General features: G+C 41.8%; 2 protein-coding genes across 2 annotated transcripts in view; both read left to right on the top strand.

Moving 5' to 3' along the window:
* LOC135501995 (succinate dehydrogenase cytochrome b560 subunit, mitochondrial-like) overlaps nucleotides 1-20,777 on the top strand; it is a 91,531-nt gene that overhangs the window by 6,042 nt on the left and 64,712 nt on the right. Inside the window, exons 2-3 of the mRNA XM_064794402.1 lie at nucleotides 5,378-5,443; nucleotides 18,491-18,598. Of these exons, the coding sequence (XP_064650472.1) occupies nucleotides 5,378-5,443; nucleotides 18,491-18,598 (174 nt within the window). The remainder of the gene's footprint in view (nucleotides 1-5,377; nucleotides 5,444-18,490; nucleotides 18,599-20,777) is intronic.
* On the top strand, nucleotides 11,576-15,364 carry LOC135501994 (uncharacterized). The gene is made up of 9 exons (XM_064794401.1): nucleotides 11,576-11,713; nucleotides 11,937-12,088; nucleotides 12,265-12,779; nucleotides 13,021-13,230; nucleotides 13,450-13,589; nucleotides 13,848-13,949; nucleotides 14,167-14,420; nucleotides 14,585-14,758; nucleotides 15,006-15,364. The coding sequence occupies exons 1-9, from the start codon at nucleotides 11,696-11,698 to the stop codon at nucleotides 15,175-15,177; spliced, it is 1,737 nt and encodes a 578-aa protein (XP_064650471.1). The 5' UTR covers nucleotides 11,576-11,695; the 3' UTR covers nucleotides 15,178-15,364.

A 20,777-nucleotide genomic window follows, 5' to 3' on the forward strand; every position in this document is an offset into this window, starting at 1 on the left:
TGATCTCTTCATTGGAGATGATACCCCTTTTGAGCTCCTCCACAACTTTAGAAGATTCTTTCAATCCCTGCACATCCACGTTCTTGCTCTGTCTGCTCCAAAGACTGCAACCATTCTTGGTTGGTTATGGTGCCTTGGTACACTTTAGGCCAGCCTTCACATCAGCTTTCTTTTATACGCCCGTCGCAAGACAGAAGTATTATGGTATGGGCCTGTCGTGTGTCGTGCATTGCACGTCCAGGCTATAACTTCAAAACCGCGGGAGATTTCACTCTTATTTTTGGCTCACCGTAGGGGAGTCTATACAATACTGCAGCAAGAGCAACAGAAGTAGCATCGTGTTGTACCGTCGTCGAATCGTACCATGATCGTGTCTTAGCACTGCACTGTCCTAGGTCGGCTCGATGAGAGCGCAGTATGGACCACGTATCGTGACCGAAATCCCAGCGGCTCGTGTTTAATTTCGGACCTTACCTGAATTTACATCGGATCGTAATCGACATGTTGTCTGCCGGTTCCTGACCAAAAAATTAAATCATCGTCTCCTGTTGTCTTGTATCGTATCGTATCATACTACAAATTGACCAATCATCCTTAGACGTTCCCAGTGTTGATTGGTTCATTTTGTCTGACGTAGTTCTGCAGGAAATTGAAGTTTGTTTACCATGAAAATTTAATGGGAAAGTTGACATTCACTTTCTTGACAACAGGGCAAAGTGGGTAAATTCTAACAAGCTTGAAACTTATCCATGAATATTAGCACTTATTCTAGCCTCAACCAACGATTATCAGGTTTGACGCATATGAAGTTATGACATGTTTTCAATCGAAGTATGTCCCACTCGCGACAAGTGCCAGGTCATCAGTTGGGCAGTGATTGGGCAATATGGGTGACGTCAATTAGTTACATTGAGCACATGGCTAATTTAAGTTTAAGTTAAGCCTGTGCCCGTTAGTATCGCATCGTATCGGATCATTTCGTCGCTTCGTGCAGTGTTCAGACGATACTCCGGCAAGACCGAATCATACTTCGATTTCTATCGACTCGTACTATATATTTTATCGGACAGTACCATGAATTTTTTCAGTTGTGTGCTGGTTTCTCTCGGACCGTATCGCAAAAATTCATTGCAAGGTCTGCGCACAGTAAGATACGGTCCGTGGATTGTCGTCGGTTCTTACTCTGACCGTACAGCTCAAAAACTGCAGTGACCATTGATCTCACAGATTAGTACACATGTACAGTACCGTATAGTCAGGTGATCTCTGGGACAAAAGTGATCTCAGGGATTTGGCGACTGGGGAGCCAAATCAGAAAACCGTAAAAATTGCGATTATTGCTTAAGAGAGAGTGTTGAAGGATTTCGTGCGTAAGTTGAGGAAAGTTGAAAAGATAGTGCCATACATGTTGACCATCGAATGATGTCCAAACAATTGTTTTCAATTTGTTCCTGTTCATAAAGAAGATTGTTTTAGCCTTAAGCAAATGCTATTGTTAAGTTTTGTTATCAAAGTTTATTTTGATTTGATTATTATTTTTATGTCGTTCTTCATTCAAGTCCTCTAACATGGAACAAATGCCATTTTACCCCGACTCATTCAAACAATGATGTGCAGCCATCAGGAAAGGGAACGGCCTGAGAAAGGTCTCAAATTGAAACTTATGCCCTAACACATCTACAGAGTATCATAAACATATGGTTAGAATACTTGGTATTTCTATATAATCATGGATTTAGGAACTGTTGCATTATTCAAGAGACATCCTGTATATAGCATGTTTCTTAACCAGCATGAATTGTCTACTAAAGATCTATACGATGAGCACAATGACCCTGGCCTTTTCATTCTTGCAAGTATGAACAGGAGACTGGTAAGGTTGAGTTTGATATCGGTGTGATCTGACCTTTGCTTTGGCCACTAGGGGCCATTATACGAAAACACAAAAAATGCAATAACTCTGCTAATGCTGGTCGCAGCTTGCTGAAATGTTTCTGGCAGATGCCTCTTGGGAGGGGGCATAATATATTGTACATGTTTTGAGGTCAGAGAGATGAAAGTTCGTGCCAGATTATGAAATGATTATATTTCGTTACCACTGAAGCTATTGTTCCCAATCTCTGTACAGATGTAACCCTAGGTGATAGTACATCGACCTTAAATCAGTCCCAGTTTTGTCACTAGGGGGTGTTATATAAAAACATAAAAAGTGTGATCACTCGCCAATGGATTCGCATTCTGGATTGTATCTGCTGAACGAGACACCTGATGGGCTTGAATTTTTTTGGCATGATGGGGTGGGATTGGGGAGGTGTCCTATTGATTTTGGGCCTGATCCAATGTCAAAAATGCCTGCCAGGCTGCCATCTTTGGATTTATATCCTGGACTGTAACTGCAGAATGAGTTGCCTCACGGGCTTTAAATTTCTGTAGCATGATATTTGCTGGGCAGGGGTTGGAGAGGTGCCTGATTGATTTTGAGCCTGAACCGATATCCAGTGTGGCTTCCAGGTGGCCATCCTGGCTCATGCATTCTGGACTGTAACTGCTGAATAAGACAACCCTCTGTGGCATGATTGGGTGTGATGGGAGAATTGCTTTGATAATTTTGGGTCTGATCTGAAATCCGAGATGGCCGCCTTGTGGTGATCTTCCATTATAGAAATATACCACCCGAAAGTCATATCAAAGCAGCGGCATAATGTATGTACAAACCACATTCTCAAGTGATAAAAATGCTTTACAACTACACCATGCAACGATAAAGTACCAGTCGATCTGCCAGACATCGTGGTTAGCTTTGGAGTGCGAAGCGACGGGCATATATATTGATGCTGCTTCGCTTGTAGTACACTTGTAGTACATGAAGCTTCCCCAAAAGGCTCAAGGACTGAAGGTTGTTCATAGGCACATATAACGTCCCTTGCAAAATCAAAGCTATAGCAGCTATAGCAGCTACAACTAAGCATTTAATCTCTTACTTTATCCAATACAAACATAGGCATGTATCCTCACGTATCCTAAAGTGCAAGCTTTTGAAAGATTGTGCAGGTGCAATTCTCTGCCAGTCTTCATTTGTCCACATTCCTATCTACTGCCACCAGGCATCAAGTGAGTGGTTAGCCGTAGCAGGTGCGTCAATCTTCAGTCTGGTCTTGCAAGTCAAAATGCGTGGATTTATGTGTGTCCATTGACACAATAGGCCTATGTGATTAGTTGGAAAGATGAGTAAACAAATGATGCGGCTTAATTAGGATACAAAAACACAATGCCATGGGGTAATTACGTTGATTAATTACGCAAATATTTCACCTGTCAGGCCTACTTGACTCTCCAAGCGCATGCAGGAAACCATTGTTTTTGCCTACTGTCCGTAATTGGGAGGGAATTGGACAAAAAATTGGCCATCGCCCTGTCTGCAATTCGGAGTAGAGAGGTGTCCGCCAAACAGAGGTTTTTGTTATTGGAAATGACTTTGAAAAAATCGGGACTGGCCGGACGTGTACGTAATGTAGAGGTGTACGCCTGGCAGAGGTGTCCGCTAAGGGAGGTTCTACTGTACTTACATATCGGCGGAACCGCCCTGTTATAACACAGAGGGCCGCACTTCGCCCTGTTATAAAATACGACACCCCGTTAAAAAAACGACCGCCCTCTGAAAAAAATGACCGCTCTCTGAAAAAAACCTCTAATAACTCTCGTCAACGTGCACCGCTCGATTAAAACCTTAAAGCTGCCGCCTCGAGTGATTGACAAGCGTAACCATGACAAAAATTCCTGTGGCATGAGTCGGCCATTCTTCAGCACAACGGTCTCTTGATTGGAGAATAGAGTCTAGGCTATGTAATGATAGCGGGCACTTGTTCGCCTGGGTCATTGTGCAGTTGTGAATGTGTTGTTCGGGCGGGCTGCCTGGAATGGAACATCTCGTTGGCGGGAGGGTTACTTTAATATCTCGGGCGGTGAAATATTGTTGTATGGGTTTAAATTGGATTAGTCGTTCAGGATTATAGGCCTAAATTGCAGTACAGGATAGAGAATCAGGGAAGTTGTCAGTTCATTCACGATCATTCATAGACTGATGTGTGCGTCTTTGACATCATGGGTACGTAAACTCCACCTTGCGCCTGCTTCTGCTTATGAATTCTGACACGTAAAGTGCATAACAGTTGATGAAAATAAATTTTCGTACACAAAAAAAAGCCCTTTGCTCCTCGATATTTACGGCCGCAAATACACTGAAATCCCATCTCAGAGCCCCCCGCCTTGACGCGCATGCGGCGTGTATGACGTGCCTACAGCACGTACTGGCCTGCAGCTAGATGTGCGCCCTGTTTAGATTTAGTCCTGGCGAAAAACGCTGGGCTGCTCCTTGGTTCCGATCCTAAGTGTGTCAAACAGGCTTCCACGAGTCGCACTTTATTCGCCAACATCGGGCGGGAAAGAACAATTGGCAGTTAGTTTATCGTCTGGCCGCACTCATTGAAGGTGGTTTCCCTTTGATTAGGAGTGGTGGCACTGCATTCTCTCGAAAAGGTTAATCAGAAATGATTCTTCCCATTCCCGAATTTCAATTGATGATTTAACTGCTTCTCTCTACGACTTTGAAAAACTGATGTTTCGTACATTTTAATAATATTTTGATCGTTGCTTGAGTGCTACTCCTAATACTGGATGAGATGGTTTGAAGAGATTTTATACGATTTGTTTCTCTTTCTACCGATAACAAAAATTCGTCCGTGTAAATCGGGATCAAGTCACGTGGCCCAGGCAGACGCGGCAAAAACAAATGAGCAATGCAGTGAACTGAGTGCATTCTAGACTAGGGGGAGTACGCGGGGTTACAACAACCACCTGTGATAACTAAGGACTGGAGACAAGGAAATGAGATGTGGTCTGGAGACCGTATTTAGTGTGTGAAATGGTTTATTAGTTACACAGAATAGTAGGCATGCAGCAGGACAACCGATTAGCATGGGCTAACACTGCAGTAAAAATACAGAGGCAAAAGTCTAAGGCAATTTGTTGTAGAGAAGGAAAAAAATGCCACTGAATGGCCCTGTCCGCCAAGGCATTTAAAAAAAAATGGCATAGAGTGCCTTTTCTGAAATTCGAGCCCTGTAATAATTGATGAAATTTGCCGGTGCAGTCTAAAAGATCATTTCATGCCACACAGCTTAGTAATAATGCACACATTAGCGTAGTACTCCTTTAAAAGGCGAGCCCAGATTTGCTAAAATTGCAATAGGTTTTTCATACACGTCATACCATTACACATGACACTATGCCCTCTTGTGATGGATGCATTGTGGATACATTGCATGGGAACGCTTGCTGTTGCTACTTAAAGACAATAAAGTATTCTTTTTTCTTTCAGAATTGCTGGTCGTTTCAGTGCTTCAGCTCTGCTGAGGCAGCGAGCGCCTATCTTCATGACAAGAGTGTAAGTTTCATTATCCGACTTTCTTGAAAAGTAATTATCCTGTATTCTGAAAAAGTGTGCAGATACATGTAGTACAAAACTTAAAGTTTTCATATTTCCTCCAAACTTTCAACTTTGTAAAATTTTCTGGGGACGAATTATCCTCGGGGACGAACTTTCCAGGGACGAATTATCCTCGGGGACAAATTTTCCGGGGGCGAATTATCCTCGGGGACAAATTATCCTCGGGGACGAATGTTTCGGGGATGAATTTTCCTCAGGGACGAATTATCCGGGGACGAATTTGCGGGGACGAATTTTCCGGGGACGAATTTTCCGGGGACGAATTATCCGGGGACGAATTTTCCTGTAACCATTTTGTAGGTCCTTTATTTCTGATTATGAACGTTGCCATTTTGAATCAAAATTCCCTCGTTTGTGACGTCACGGGTACAACACGGTAGATTTCGTTCTAACGGCGTTGGAAACGTCTATGATGTCATTCTCTCAGAAAATGGCCTGGTACTGCGCAGAAACACATCACACACACGAAAAATGATGACACAGTTGTATAAAGGGGACACCCAAGTTCCATTCATCCAAATCAGCATCGAGAATATTGTGCAATAACCCCTAATTTACATAGCTTAAAGGAGTATCTTGACCTAGCCGCGACTCAAGAGCTATCAACATCAGCTGTTGGCTGGTTGCACCCGTAACGTCACAACTCTCCAGTATTGGAGGGGAGATGGAGGGGAAAATGGCGGTGATCATGAATTCAGTTCAGAGGTGGATTAAACTCATCTTTTTACTATCACAACTGCGTATTTTGGAAGAATGTGCAAGTATTTTTAGCTCAGCTGACGAAAGTCAGCAGAGCTATTCGAGTTGCGGTTGTCCTTCCTCCCATCCTTCCATCCTTCTCTGGACGAAATTTGACATTTCGTAACCTTATGACTGAGGCACTTCAAATCTGGGATTTGACATAAACAGCCTAGGAAATGCCGCTGACAGAAAAAATTAGCGCAGTTCGACTCAAATTCAACTCACCAGGGGGCAAAAAGTGTAAACTACAAAACAATTTTTTGTCGCTGTATTCCAGCAGATAGAAGATTGAAATAAAGATGAAGAGGCCTGCTTGATATAGAGTTTTTGAAATAAAATAGATTAGTTTGGATTTATATCACCAGTTGGCGGTACTGAGCAAAAATGTTGTTTGTCCCTGGTTTGAATTACCCGCCCCTAACTGACATACATTTACATTCCTGCTAGAATTGGCCACCATTATCGCAGAGTGTGCTGGATTCGCTCCAATGCAATGTATAATGCACATTGACTTTCAAACATGGAAGCTAATAGTGGCAGAGAGGAATAGGCTGGTGATCTTGGCTTTTGGCACTGTGCGAGTTTACTTGCCCGCTGACGTCATGGGCTGAAAAAAAATGGCGACCTTTTTATTTCGACGGATTGATTTTCGGTAAGTGACAAATTTTATATTTTTAGCCGTTTCTGAAATTAATTATGGTACGAAACTTCACACATTCATAGAAACGATTCAGCACAATTTGTTTATATGCTCCGTTCAACCCAATTTGGTAAAAACAACCTTCGAATTGAGTCGACCTTCTCCTATTGAAGCGTCGATCTCATTATTCAGTGTCTCTGTAGTAATGTACATTAAACGCAACATTATGAAGGAGTGTAATTGCGCAGATTCAATGACAAATTTTGCCTCTTTTCACAGCTTGTCTTTCTAGTCCAAGCTCTTGCTGTCCATCCTTGATGATTCAGCAGTCAATATGTAAAATTCTACATTTTGACCCACAATTTATTTAGATATTAGGCTTTTTATTGCCCAACAAAACTGAGTTTAATTTATGCACCAGCAGACAAACGATTATGTGCTAAGTCACTGTCATGTGATACCTAAAGTTGTCAAAATGGTGGCAGTATCTGATTTAAAACAATGTCATCACACTCTTATTATATTCTCAATCAAATCAATGAATATCCTTGATCATTAGCACTTCCTTAGTACAGTACAACCTCTCTATTGCGGACACCCATGGGACTGGGCCCAGGTGTCCGCAATAGAGAGGTGTCCGCAATAGAGAGGTTATGCCAAATCATCCGATAGGTGGATTTGAAGTTCTCGCCTTGCAGGTCTTGGTTTTCTCTGTGTTGACATCTAGCGTAGAAACTTTAAACCTGTTGGCTGATCGGTATTTCCTTGTGATGTTGCGTTGAATGACGTGAGCTACTTTGGAGCTCAGAGAGTGAATAATCTCTCTAGTAAAAGGTTCCTCTTTTATTGCAAAATCTCCTCAACATGTCATAATGTGTGAAAAAACACCATAATTTCTGTCCATCAGCCACCTTTGATTAATAATAAATTTTTTTTTCTTATTTCTCTACTAACGCATATTCGCCGCAACACTGACAAAACCGCGTGGATTTATGAGTGTCTGTGACACAATAGGCCTATTTGATTAGTTGAAAAGATGAGTACAGGGCTCAAAGTTCAATTTTTTACTTAGGAGCACACAGCTCCTTACCTCCAAATTTTAGGAGCTGAGTTGCAATATTTAGGAGCTAAATTTTCAGCTCCTTACCTCCAACTTTTAGGAGCTGAGTTGCAATATTTAGGAGCCGATTTTGTAATGGTCTCGGAGTCTGACCCATCCTCCTCCAAATAATCGATGACGATATCTTTGTGTGGTATGCCATCAGGTAGGCTTACTTGACCTACAGCTCTTGCTGGTCTAGTACTGTATAAGAAAACAAAAGAGACAGCATTATCGCACCGGTAGCCAGTGAATTCTACTAAAACAAATTGTGTTTTTCTCAGGATCAAAATCAGCTGAGACATCCCCTGGACATAACGACGATAGATTACACTATGCAAGGAAGGTTCAACTGTACTGTACTACAGCAGCTGTACTACAGGGTCTTCCCTGGGATTTCAATGAACAACCATGTCGGATTTTCGCTTGGGTGCGCGCGCGGCAAAATTTTTAAAAAAAAAGAAGTTTTTTTTGCTTCAAATTAAGGCATTCTGACCCCTTTTTCTGTCTTCTGGGGCCCCAGGCATATTTTGCATTCTGATGGTGACATAACAGTCACTCAGAACGTACGTCCTTATCCACAATTTAAAAAAAAAATTAAATTAAAATTTTTTTTTTAAGGATGTCGGACCTAGTGGCGCCCTCTTTAATTGTGACAAGCCGACATGGTTAAAACAGCCAGGTAGCCTCTGCCCTAAAGGGACACCTCACTCATTTGGAAATTCTTAATACATTCAAATTAATTGATATCTGCAATATTAGGCGTCAGATTTTTTTTACATCAGCGAACAAAAATTCAAATTTTTTCAATGAGTTGAGTCTCCCTTTAACAGCATCAGCAAGTATTAAAAGTCTGCCTTATTTTTCAAACGAGACTAATCATTTTTATTTGCCTCAGTAGAGAAGTAATAGGAGTAAGTGAAACAAACGCCGGCCCGTTACGGGTAAGTTCAGTGTAAAACATTTCGGCGGGAAATCCTGACGACCACGTGCTACCACGCCCTGGTGACATCTTTCCATGTGACAAATCAAACTCTACTAGGCCAATTTTATCTGCATAGTTAATATCATATGTTCTAGGCAATGTAGGCCTAATTCAAGGAATACATGTTTGGAAGAGACCCGGGAGAAGCTGAGATTGATGCGCCGACGATTCAAAAACATTACATCAATCAATGACGGGACGGGGTCATCTCAGTGCAACTCGACTCTGCTCAGTTGTAGTCCAGCTCACGTCACATATCAGATGGGCATGCAATACAAGAGATAAATGAATGACTAATCAAGAAATACTTAGGGTAAATGCTACTACTGTTGCACACTAACCATGGCAAAAACGAAAGCTTTCGCTGCTGGGGCTTGCGCTGGCGATCGTCACCAGTGGCCATTGTGTTGACAGCCTCAGGGAGTGGATGAATTATGTTAATGAGTTATGTTACCTTTCAATTCCGTGCCGTGGCGCTGTAGTGCTGCGTGCTCCGTCTTGGGCGTTATCGACGATGGTCGGATTGAGCGGGAAGCGAGTGATGTGGGGTCTACAATCCAAAATCAAAAACGATCGCGCGCCACACCATTTTCAATAATTTGTTCGCAATCTACGGAATACGATCGCTATTGTTTGAATCACTCGCAGACTTGTAAAATGGGTGATTTGGGAGTTCAGTCGCATGTTGTCAAAACAATTCGCAAAAACTGTAAAAAATCAATTTGCAGGTGTGAGAGTACGGGGACATTTCTGGTCGCATTATGAAATTTCTTGTCGCATATGCGACCATTTAGGCGCGAACTTTGAGCGCTGGAGTAAACAAATGCCGCGGCTTAATTAGGATACAAAAACACAATGCCATGGGGTAATTACGTTGATTAATTACGCAAATATCACACCTGTCGGGCTTACTTGACTCTCCAAGCGCACGTTGGAAACCATTGTTTTTGCCTACTGTCCGCAATTGGGAGGGAATTGGACCAAAAATTGGCCATCGCCCTGTCCGCAATTCGGAGTAGAGAGGTGTCCGCCGTACAGAGGTTTTTGTTATTGGAAATGACTTAGAAAAAAATCGGGACTGGCCGGACGTGTCCGTAATGTAGAGGTGTCCGCCTGGCAGAGGTGTCCGCTAAGGGAGGTTCTACTGTAGTTCCTACCTTTACCTTGATCAATAATCATTAGCGCCTTATCAGTTATTGTTGGTCTCGTATTATAAAACTTGGCAATCAAAATTAAAATGTTTTCTCATCATGTTTTGCAGGAATAATCTGTCGCTGCATTTCAACGTTTTTGGTGACCACATCACAGACGACTGTGAGAGAGGAGCTGAGCTACACTCATACTCATAGAAATAAATGAACACCTATAACCTCCCATCCAACTTCAGTGCTCACCCGCGTCAGTCAATTCTAGTATTTCATTCTTTTTCCCTGTTATTGATTAAATAAAGAAAACCGCATGTGGTAGTTGGTTTACAAAAAAATAAAGCCTATCTTATTAGTTTTTCTCGCTAGCAATGCGGGCTAAGAAAATCATACCTAGGTCCTTGACTATTGGTTGTCCCTGATGTAAAGCTGATGGCAATTACTGCATGGTTGTCCTGTCTTAGGCTGGACCATGTTCACTGGACGTGTTTGCCACAACCAACCTACGCTTCAAAGGAATTGATGTAAAGGCCCAGACTGTTTATGGTTGTGACCATGCATCTACTGGGCTGGTTTGTCTCAACCTGCAGTTCAAACAAATGATTCAATTCAAAGGCCCAGACCACATTTACTGCTTATCCGAAGGTTGTGACCATGCATCTACTGGGCTGGTTTGTCTCAACCTGCACTTCAAACAAATGATTCAATTCAAAGGCCCAGACCACCTTTACTGCTTATCCGAAGGTTGTGACCATGCATCAATGCCGCGAATTAAAGTTAAAGAGGGAAAGGGCCGACCGAAAAAGGCTTCAAGAGCCTGTAAGAGGATCTGGGTGTCAAAGGAAAACTATGACCGTTGGGTATTGATACGCAGTGAAGAAAATTTGAAGACGAATGATGAGGTTGCTCGCCACTTAATAGAAATTTACGGCGAGAGAAGACCTGGTCTCCCGTTACCGTTCTTGATCGATGGCGGCTGCCGGGATGAAGAAAAAATGTTGGTCGATTCTGCTGATGATGCAGCTCAAACCTGGTAAGAATATGTAATAATTTAACCTCAGTACAATTTTTTCATCCTTGTCCCAAATCCACACACTTGATCCCTTTGTTCAATATCGCTGCCAGCATATTCGCCGAGCCGGATCCTTTTCATGTGTCCGACAATAGATTTACAATGTACATGGTTCCCTTTGGCGAATGGTGCCGACTTCAGTAGGCTAAATATTGTCTGTAAGTAAATCTCCGACGAGATTTTAATCTGTGCAGCATGCAGGTCCTTTCTCAGTAGGCCTACAGGCCCACTGCACCACCACTGACTGGATCAATTTATATTGAATGTAGGCCCTGAAAAATGTACATGTCATGTAGATGTATCAACTATCATAGGCCTACCTTAGACCTGGAACTAGGGCCTATTATAACCTATTTTGTTTCGTCCATTTGCAGGAGCACAGACAATTCTTCTTGTGATGGTCACGGTCGCCTGCCTGAAACCAGTGGGATTGGCTTATTGTCCGATTCGGACAGTGATACTGACCTTGACGATGCAGATTATGAACCTCCTATTGATGCTATTGCTATGGATGATACTATATTGGTGTGTTTCTAAACTACTTCTTTGTATACTACATAGAGCATAGATAACTTTTCAGTTACGGGTACATTATGTTATGTCTAGTCTACAGTGTACTGCATAAAAACCCATCTCAAATGGACAACAGCCACCAATTACAAGTCAATGTAATATTCCATTGCATTTTATTTTCATTGAAAGGTTGAAATGCCACCATAAAATTCATGCTTCCTTTTATATACTTCAGACAGATGATTCAGATGATGACCTTCCCTTCGGCGAAGACCATTTGGACGAGTTTGAGCCATCTGATGATGATGATCCAAGTTTAGAGCCAACCACAATGTCTGAGGAATCTCGCCCTGATATTTTAGACTCTAATGAATCTAGTTCCAGAAGGTATGTCATCTCAAGTTTGAAATAATCGTTGACGATCATTGGTGAATTTAGAGCTGGGGCCCATCTCCTCTTTATTTCAGAAAAATTTACTGTGCCAGCGCATGCATGACCATTGGCATGCTTGGATATTTTTCCTTATATTTTTTCAATCAGACCCAAATATTATGTATTTTCAGGTTACTTCCTGTGGGTTACCACAAACAATTTGAGCAGGGGCTGTGTGAAGAAATGACGAATATGGTTGATGAGGAATTCGTTGTGTGCTCAACTTCCAAGTTGAAAACACTTTTCAACGATAGATTCAGCGATTTGAAGGAGTGCTGCATTTGTGGGGACGTGTCAAAGACAACCCAAACACCGATAGGAGGAACCATGATTTTTCATCGGCGATGTCAGAAGGGACATGTTGCGGCCAAGTTTAAGACCAGCTGGAAGGTCAGCAATGTCTACATTGCTAACCTGCTAATGTGTTCTGCTGTCACCATGACTGGGAACAACTTTACGAAGGTAGCAATGTGGGCGAAGTTTGTGAAACTGGTGTTTCCTTCAATAACAACGTTCACTCGGCTGCAGGCGGCATATGTCAACCCAGTTGTTGAGCGTTTCTGGGGGACAACGCAGGAGATGATGCTCTCGGCGCTTCATGGAATCCCAGTGGATATCTGTGGTGATGGCCGTTGTGATAGCCCAGGTGAGCAACTAACTATACTATTACTAATCACACATTTTTTGTTATGTCTTTCCAAGGTTTCAGTAAGCTCACACATGCCTACCATTGAGGGCAGATACTTTCACAGCACACAAAACCCATCCTTGCATAACCAGTGGTTTGCACTATACTACAATCTTGGTAATATATTTTGTATAAGTGAGGTATTATTTCATATATACTTCGACATTTGAATTCTCTAACATTTTCTTCTCTCTTCCAGGTTTCTCAGCACACTACTGCCAGTATGTGTTTCAAGAGGCACTTGCTGGCTACATTGTGCATCTAATGACTGTAGATAAGAGGCAGGTACAGGGGAAAAGTCTAACTATGGAGCGATATGGGGCATTCCATGGTCTGGCGTTCTTGGTATCAAAAATAAAGATCGCAACGTTCACCACTGATGACAACCCCATGGTCAGAAGCTGTTTTGGTAAGGATGTTTTTCTCTTTTTTTTAAAATTTCCTTCCAAGAACAGAATCTCCATAGTGTTTACCCAATGCCACTATCTTGTGCACAGTAATCATGACTAAATTTTATGTTACTTTGCAATGGTGAAAAGATTACATGAGCTTTATGATCAATCCAGAGAGAAATCTATAAAAAGATTCAGTGCTTTGATTGGAAGTACTTATTTTATTTTATTTTCAGGTGACACAGAAAAGTCGAGAGAAAAGCTGAAGTCCAACTTCCCAGAACTCACAGCTGCAGCTATTGATGCCATTCAGGGCATCAGGCATTACCTCGACACCTGGCACCGAACAAAGAAAATCGGGGCGGCATTATCCAAGGTATACAGATGTACATGTAATAGCACTTGGATTGATTCTTTTTTAACCAGGACAATTTCCATTGTGATGGCAGGCCTATATCACTGATGCCGTAATGTCCGAGCGTCATCAGGAAGGGTTGCAAGATGGCAACAGGTTGTTGGCTAATTTTTTAAGACAGATCTCCATGGCGATGACAAAACGGGTCGTCTCGAACATTAATTGGTTGATAACAGGATAAAACCCTGTGAATTATAGAATTTTTCACTTCATTTTCAGGCTGGCAAAGGGAAATCAAAGGTGCTTGATTGGGTGAAGCCGGTTGTTAACCATTTTTGGCACTGTTGTCAGTCCTGTGAAGGCAATGTTGATACATTGAGGGTAAGCGTAAAATAATTAATATTCTTACCCAGCATCAGTATTCAATATAACATCTTATTTCTCAAACTAATATCAAACCAGTTGATTGCGAGAAGGCCTGGTTTTTCGTGAATAAAGTTTTAGTCCCCACACACACTGTATAAGTTGCAATGTTTCTTGTACATGCATTTACTTTTAGAGACTGCGAAATTTTAAACATACGTTCTATATGTTTTAGGAATCGTGGTTGGCCCTCCTGTACCATGTTCAAGGTATTCATGAGTGGGCAACTGGACAATGCAGTCATGGTCCCTCGGATGAGGAAAATGAGGCTCTTCGTGATGGAGCGTCGGTGGATACCGTCAGAAGTGTGGTAACGGACAAAAAACTGATGAAGGAGCTCCATTACTACACTGGCTTCCATCACACAGGTCCACTTGAGAACTTCAATGGCCTCATCACGATGTATGCTTCCAAGAGGACTCACTTTGAGTAAGTTCATTGTAATTTTGTTCTCACTTGAAGTGCTGTTTCAGAGACAGAGAATGTCGCTCTCATGACATAGCATTGGACACGTTAAATTATCTTGTAATACATGTAGGGTAGTTGTATACATATCTAGATATACCATTCAATGACATAATGTTTTCTTTTAGATACAACACAATGTTGACCAGAACAAAACTTGCCGCCATTGATTACAATCACTACATTCACCGCAAGGTGAAGAAACACGATGATCGTCTTGTCGTAACCAAAGGTTATTCGAAGGGAGGTGCAAGATGGGTCTTACGTTACAAGAAAGAACCCAAGGATTACGACTACCACAGGTAGGTTATTTGCTGGGCAGGGGCCATGGTTACCAGTGTAAAAGGTATACTATACTTATTCAAAAATATGCAATGCAGTGTACTAGTATAGTAAATGCTAATGCATCCTCATCCAAGCATGATAATGAAATAGGTGTGTGTTTAGGACAATATTCTCGAGTCCAATTTGTACTTGCAGTCTGCCTAACTTTTGTCATTACATTCTTGTGTTACTTGTAAATGTATATTTGAATTCTCTTCTTTACAGGTCCTCTGAGTATATGCTGCTTTTAGAAAGAAGAGATCACCCTAGTCGATTGAAAGCTCGTGTGGAACTGCCCCCGGATCATCCGAAGCACATTGCTCCAAATATTGCTCCTGTTCAAGGCATCACAACAGCTGATATTGTGGAGAAGAAGAAGTCAAGACTCGGAAATTAACAAAATAAAAATAATAGTTATATTTTTATTACTATACCATAGACTCTCCAAAGGTGACTAATTTGACTGACTTGGTGAAACCATTTATTGCACGCTCTCATTTCCATTCCATGTGATTTGAAAACCTAGGGAAAGACTTTCACCTGAGGCTTTTCAAAAGGAAAGAATAGTTTTACATCAGCCTACGTCCGGGCAAAAATCCAGTGTAGCGGCCATCTGGGGAAGGGAAGTGCTGTCTGATCATTAGGACTACACATGAAGGAATAACAACCCTAACTCCCTTACCCAAGTGACCATAACTGAAGAGGACATACTGCCGATACGAAGCATGTCTCATAGCTCTATTCTTCCTTTCCCCAGGCCCAGCCAGGATATCTTGCACATTTCTGTGTGCCACTATCAAGACATTCTGATTCAGGCAAATCTGTATAATGTTGTCATCCAGGCATTCATTTTTGGTTTTAAATAAAGTAATGAGGTTAGTATCACATATTACCTGGTGTATTGATAAATTTAGGGCAACTGCAGGGGCAGCTGAGGCACGTTTTGAAGTAGGGGCTGCTACTTTTCCCTTTGTCTTGCATCGGGTTGAATGTTGACTCTGTAACAATAAGAAAAATATTACTATTTAAATATATACAATATACAATGTGTAAATGCATATGTTTTTAGCCAGCTGTATGAAAATGAACAACAGCTAAATAAAAATAATTGATTTTTGAGTAAAAAGTTTGAGTTTGAATTTCCTCTGATATGCCAATCAAACTTGAAAAATTCTGGATGTGACGGACACCGGCAGAAAGCCAAAACAGGCCAGCACTGAGAATTGGAACCTCTCATGTTATTTTACACTGGAAGTTTGAGTTTCTCTATAAGGTCACCCTGGTTTATGCTTGAAAAATAGAGGCAATAACAATGAACAATGAGGACAAATAAACCAACCTGTCCCCGGTTCTTGCATCTGGTGTTCAGGCACTTGCAAATATCGTGACACTGCTTCTTCGCCTCCTTGCATGGACATGATTTCGTCGAGCACATGTTCCTGCACTTGCATACTGTTGAGGATCCAGCAGCAGCAGTAGAGGGACTAGGCCTGGGGATTCTTGAGGGGCGAGGTGTTGGCAGACGTTCGGCTCCGCTAGTCGGGGAAATTGGCAAACGCTGGGGAGTGCTCAATGCTAACGGCAATGGACCGACGGGCCTAATCGCGCCGGCTTCCACCTCGTGTGCTTCAGATGGTCCGGCTTGGGGCAATGACACCGGGCTGGCCGAATGTGGCTGTGAGCTAAAGCCCATGTCGAGCATCCATTTCTCCAGGTCATCAGCACCAGCACGGCTTTCGTCGGCTCCCGATAACTCTTCGGGCTCTGGTTCCGCAAGTATGACAGAAATCGATAAAAATTCCCTGCTCTCTTCAGCATCCATCTTCGTTTCAAGGTTTCTATTACTAAGTAAAGGTATACCCATACACGCATGACATAATTTGCCTCGTTTCACTACCATCATCGGGCCAATTTGATACCTACCTGTCAAATCGCCAGGATCACGTGGTCATTCATTCATGAGTTTCGTAGTAAAATTCCATAGTAGTGACGTCACGCAATGATTGACAGCGGAGCGCCATGTTTCATTCATCCTCGTTCTGATTATCATATGCGCGGGAATTGAAAGCGAGGCTGTACTATTGCGTCAGATAGGTCGTTTCTCGTGAACAGGTCACTTTAACCATAGTGAGCATTTAAAATGACACTAAAACTTCTGAGCGGATATCAGGTTGCATATGTCTACTATAGGCCCATTTATGTTTGGCTGGCAATTCTCACGAAAAACTGCACTGGTCCATGGAGACTGCAATTTACATGCTGTGATGTCACAAGATTGTATATTGCGTCATAATGACCACTCTTGAACATTGAGCGAAGTTCTTTGACCTCATTTCCACATACTGAACTTCCAGCAGTATTGCCTCCGTTACCTCTGCCCACACCACTGAAGAAATATTTTTCTGTATATCGAACGCCTCACTATACGGTGCACCTTACCCAAATTTGATCTGATTTTGCCATATCCAATGTACACTATCTGTATACGGGATACACAGGGTGTTTCAAAAAAAACCAAACCGAGATTAATTTGTGGTAGATGGGTAGATTGTGGATGTTTGATTGAACTGTTTCATGTTCAGTCATCTGTGACAGTAAATTGGATTTCTTGGTGTCAAAAGAAAGAGGACATCATTAGGTAATAAATGGTGGTTGCCAATTTTCCAAAATATTTAGTCGTGTCCAGGAAATAAACAAATTTATCTCAGTTTCCTTTTTATTGAAACACCCTGTAAAGCAGCATATGTTGAACCCATTCTTCGATCACACAAACCTCACTTTCCATGCCCACTCCGACTCTAATATGAACAGGATTTTAAAATAACTTCACAGGGTTTGCCCTTTTAATCTTCTCTAGACACTGTGTTAGTTTCAACTCAAAGCATATTGTGGTTTTTGAATGAGACACAAAAATGCTACACTTGCCAAGATATCAGACCGCTGATCGAGCAATAGTGATGGTCAGTGGCATCAAGCTAACCTGTTACCATTGTGTGTACAGCGATGCGGTTTATGAGTTAGTAATAGCCAATCAACTTTGTTTGAAATGGATTGCATACAAATGCATGCTCTACTTTTTGTCGAGGGATTGACACGCGTTGCCTGTAAAGCTTAGCAAGCTGCATTTCCATGGTTACCGAGGTTAAATTCTCTTCAACTATAATGGCAACCATATTCCTGTTATTGGCCACAGGTGAACACATGGCCCCTTGCCATTTCATTTATGTTCAATCAGCACTTTTTTCCACTTGTTAATGGTCTTTATTGGTAATAAGACTTTCAATATTCTGATCAAGTTCTACAATAGAGTTTTGCTGTTATCAGTACTTTTTTAGTAGTGGGAAACATTCAGAAAAAGCTGTTCTCAATATTTACCTACATGCCTCCCACTATTACAGTGCCGAACTCCTGCTTTAAACAGTACTATCTATAGTTCGAGGAGGGAATGCAAGCATCACCAAGGAACAGCCATGCATATTTTATGCCCTCGTAGTAGTCCATCATGCTTTGCATTAACTGGTGACAAATCGTCATTTGCAGGACCATAGATTATACGCAATTCCACCTCGTTAAGAGTACTGTATGATTCTGCTACCTGTTGTTACAGCTAACTCTTTACGAAATAATGAGGCTGTACTGATTAAGGTCACATGATGCATCTTGGTTTTTGAACTGCTCTCCTTGACTTGCATATTGTTTTTATTTTCCAGTGTTGCCATCTCAAGCAACAGAATTGCCATCGAAGAACAGAAACAGTTTTGGGAGTTGAATGAAGTTACACTGAAAAGACCACAGTCTCCTCATTTGAGTATCTATAAGTGAGTAGGAGATGCTTTGATAATGTCTACACAGGTTTTCAGTTTTGTCTACCTCTGGGCAACTTTTATGGTAGGCAAGAAATGTGGATGTTGCGTGCTCTGTGTGTTGGAGTATGGGTTAATACCCTTTTAGAATTATAGAGACCTTCGTTATTTTCAATTGATTAACTCTTTCAGTGCCCAGGATTTGGGCATTTTTGGGCATTTTCACTACCCAAAATCTCACAGAAATTATTGAGATACACCTTTGTCTTTACCCCTAGGTTTTGGCTCACCGTAGGGGAGTCTATATAATACCACGGTGTCCGTCGTCGTCGTCGTCGTATCCTGTGGCACGATTCTTAACCGCTTGGGCTATGGACTTAAAACTTTGTACACATTACCCCCTCCGTCAGATGACCTCTGACACGGAATTTCATTCCGGTTTGGTTATTGACTTGGCCACCAGGTGGCCAAAACTGAAAACATAAAAAGTGTGGTATCTCGCTTATTAGTGATTTGTTTGTGATAAAATTTCTATGGTAGGTACTCCTAGCAAGGATACATCACATATCGTACAGGTTTTTGATTTGACTTACTTTTCAGGGTCACAGAGGTCAAATGGCGTAGATTGACCGTTTGAGCGTAACTGTGGCACATTTCTTAACTGCTGGGGTTATGGGTGTGAAAATTTGTATACATGACCCCCTAGGTCTCGTTAAGGAGTTTTTCCCAAATGTATGCGATGATGACGTGCCCCATTAACAGGACGTAACATCTATTTTAAAATGCGTTTCCAAAGTGAATGCTTGGGGACAACCCATTTGTGTCGTATATCACTGAAAACGCCCGATTCCCGTGGATGTTAAATCAGGCATTTTATTTCTTTAAGTAAATCATAAGCGTCGCATATCCCAAATGGCAATATTGCCAATTGGGCCGGACAATCACGAAAAACCCCCAAATATTATACATTTCTTTCTGAATAATTCTTACAGTGACCACTCTCCCATGAAAGACAGTTGCTTACGCTACACAAAAATAAAAAAAAAATCGAGAGTCAACCATTGAACTTTTGAGATATGTTGAATTTTGCACAAATCAGCGAAAAACGCACCAACTGGCACTGGACGGCATTTCAACACGGGGCCGACGAACATCCCAAGTTCAGTGCACACATACGTCGGCAACAACAGTAAATGCGTAGTTTCTTGTTAGCCGCCTACTGAGTAGCGCTCTAGGTTTCAGAAACTCCAAAAAAACATGTCTTTGCCAAAACAACTGCTGAATCAACACTGACATACTTTGAGGACCGAGAAATCAATGATTTTAGGAACTACGGTGAGGGGGGGGGCACGCATGAATAAAAAAACAACTCCCTGATGAGACCCTAGGTGACCTCTGACAACAAATTTCGGTCTAATCTGATTCTTGACTTGGCCACTAGGGGGCCGAGATTGAAAACACAAAAAGTGCCATTAGTCCTGAACGAATGACTGTATCATTTCCAAATTTTTATCACAGGTACTTCCCATTAGGATACAGGACATATTATCCAGGGTTTAGATTTGACCTATTTTTCAAGGTGACAGAGGTCAAATGGCGTAAATTGGCTGTTTGAGCGTAACTGTAGCACGTTTCTTGACTGCTAGGGCTATGGGCTTGAAACTGTGTGTGTATGACCCCCTAGGTCAGGTGACCTCTGACCCTGAATTTCTGTCCGGTCAGATTCTCGACTTGGCCATCAGGGGGCCAAAAGTGAAAACCTTGAAAGTGTGATATCTCGTTTATTACTGATTCGTTTTCAATAACATTTTTATGGTAGGTTCTCCTTGCAAGGATATATCACATATCATATGAGTTTTTGATTTGACTTGCTTTTCAAGGTCACACAGGTCAAATGGAGTAAATTGGTCGTTTGAGTGTAACTATGGCACGTTTCTTAACCACTAAAAGTATGAACTTTAAATTTGGTACAAATGAATCCCTACGTCATGTAACCTCAGACACCGAATTTTGATCTGATCTGGTACTCAACTTGGCCAACAGGAGGTCAAAACTAAAATAGCTAAAAAGTGCAATATCTCATTTATTAGTGACTTGTTTTTGATGATATTCTTATGGTACTTACTCCAAGCAACGATACATCACATGTCATACCGACTTTGGTTTGACCTATATACTATACATGTACAATGTT

The sequence above is a fragment of the Lineus longissimus genome, chromosome 18, assembly GCF_910592395.1.
Source record: "Lineus longissimus chromosome 18, tnLinLong1.2, whole genome shotgun sequence".
Lineage (NCBI taxonomy): Eukaryota > Metazoa > Nemertea > Pilidiophora > Heteronemertea > Lineidae > Lineus > Lineus longissimus.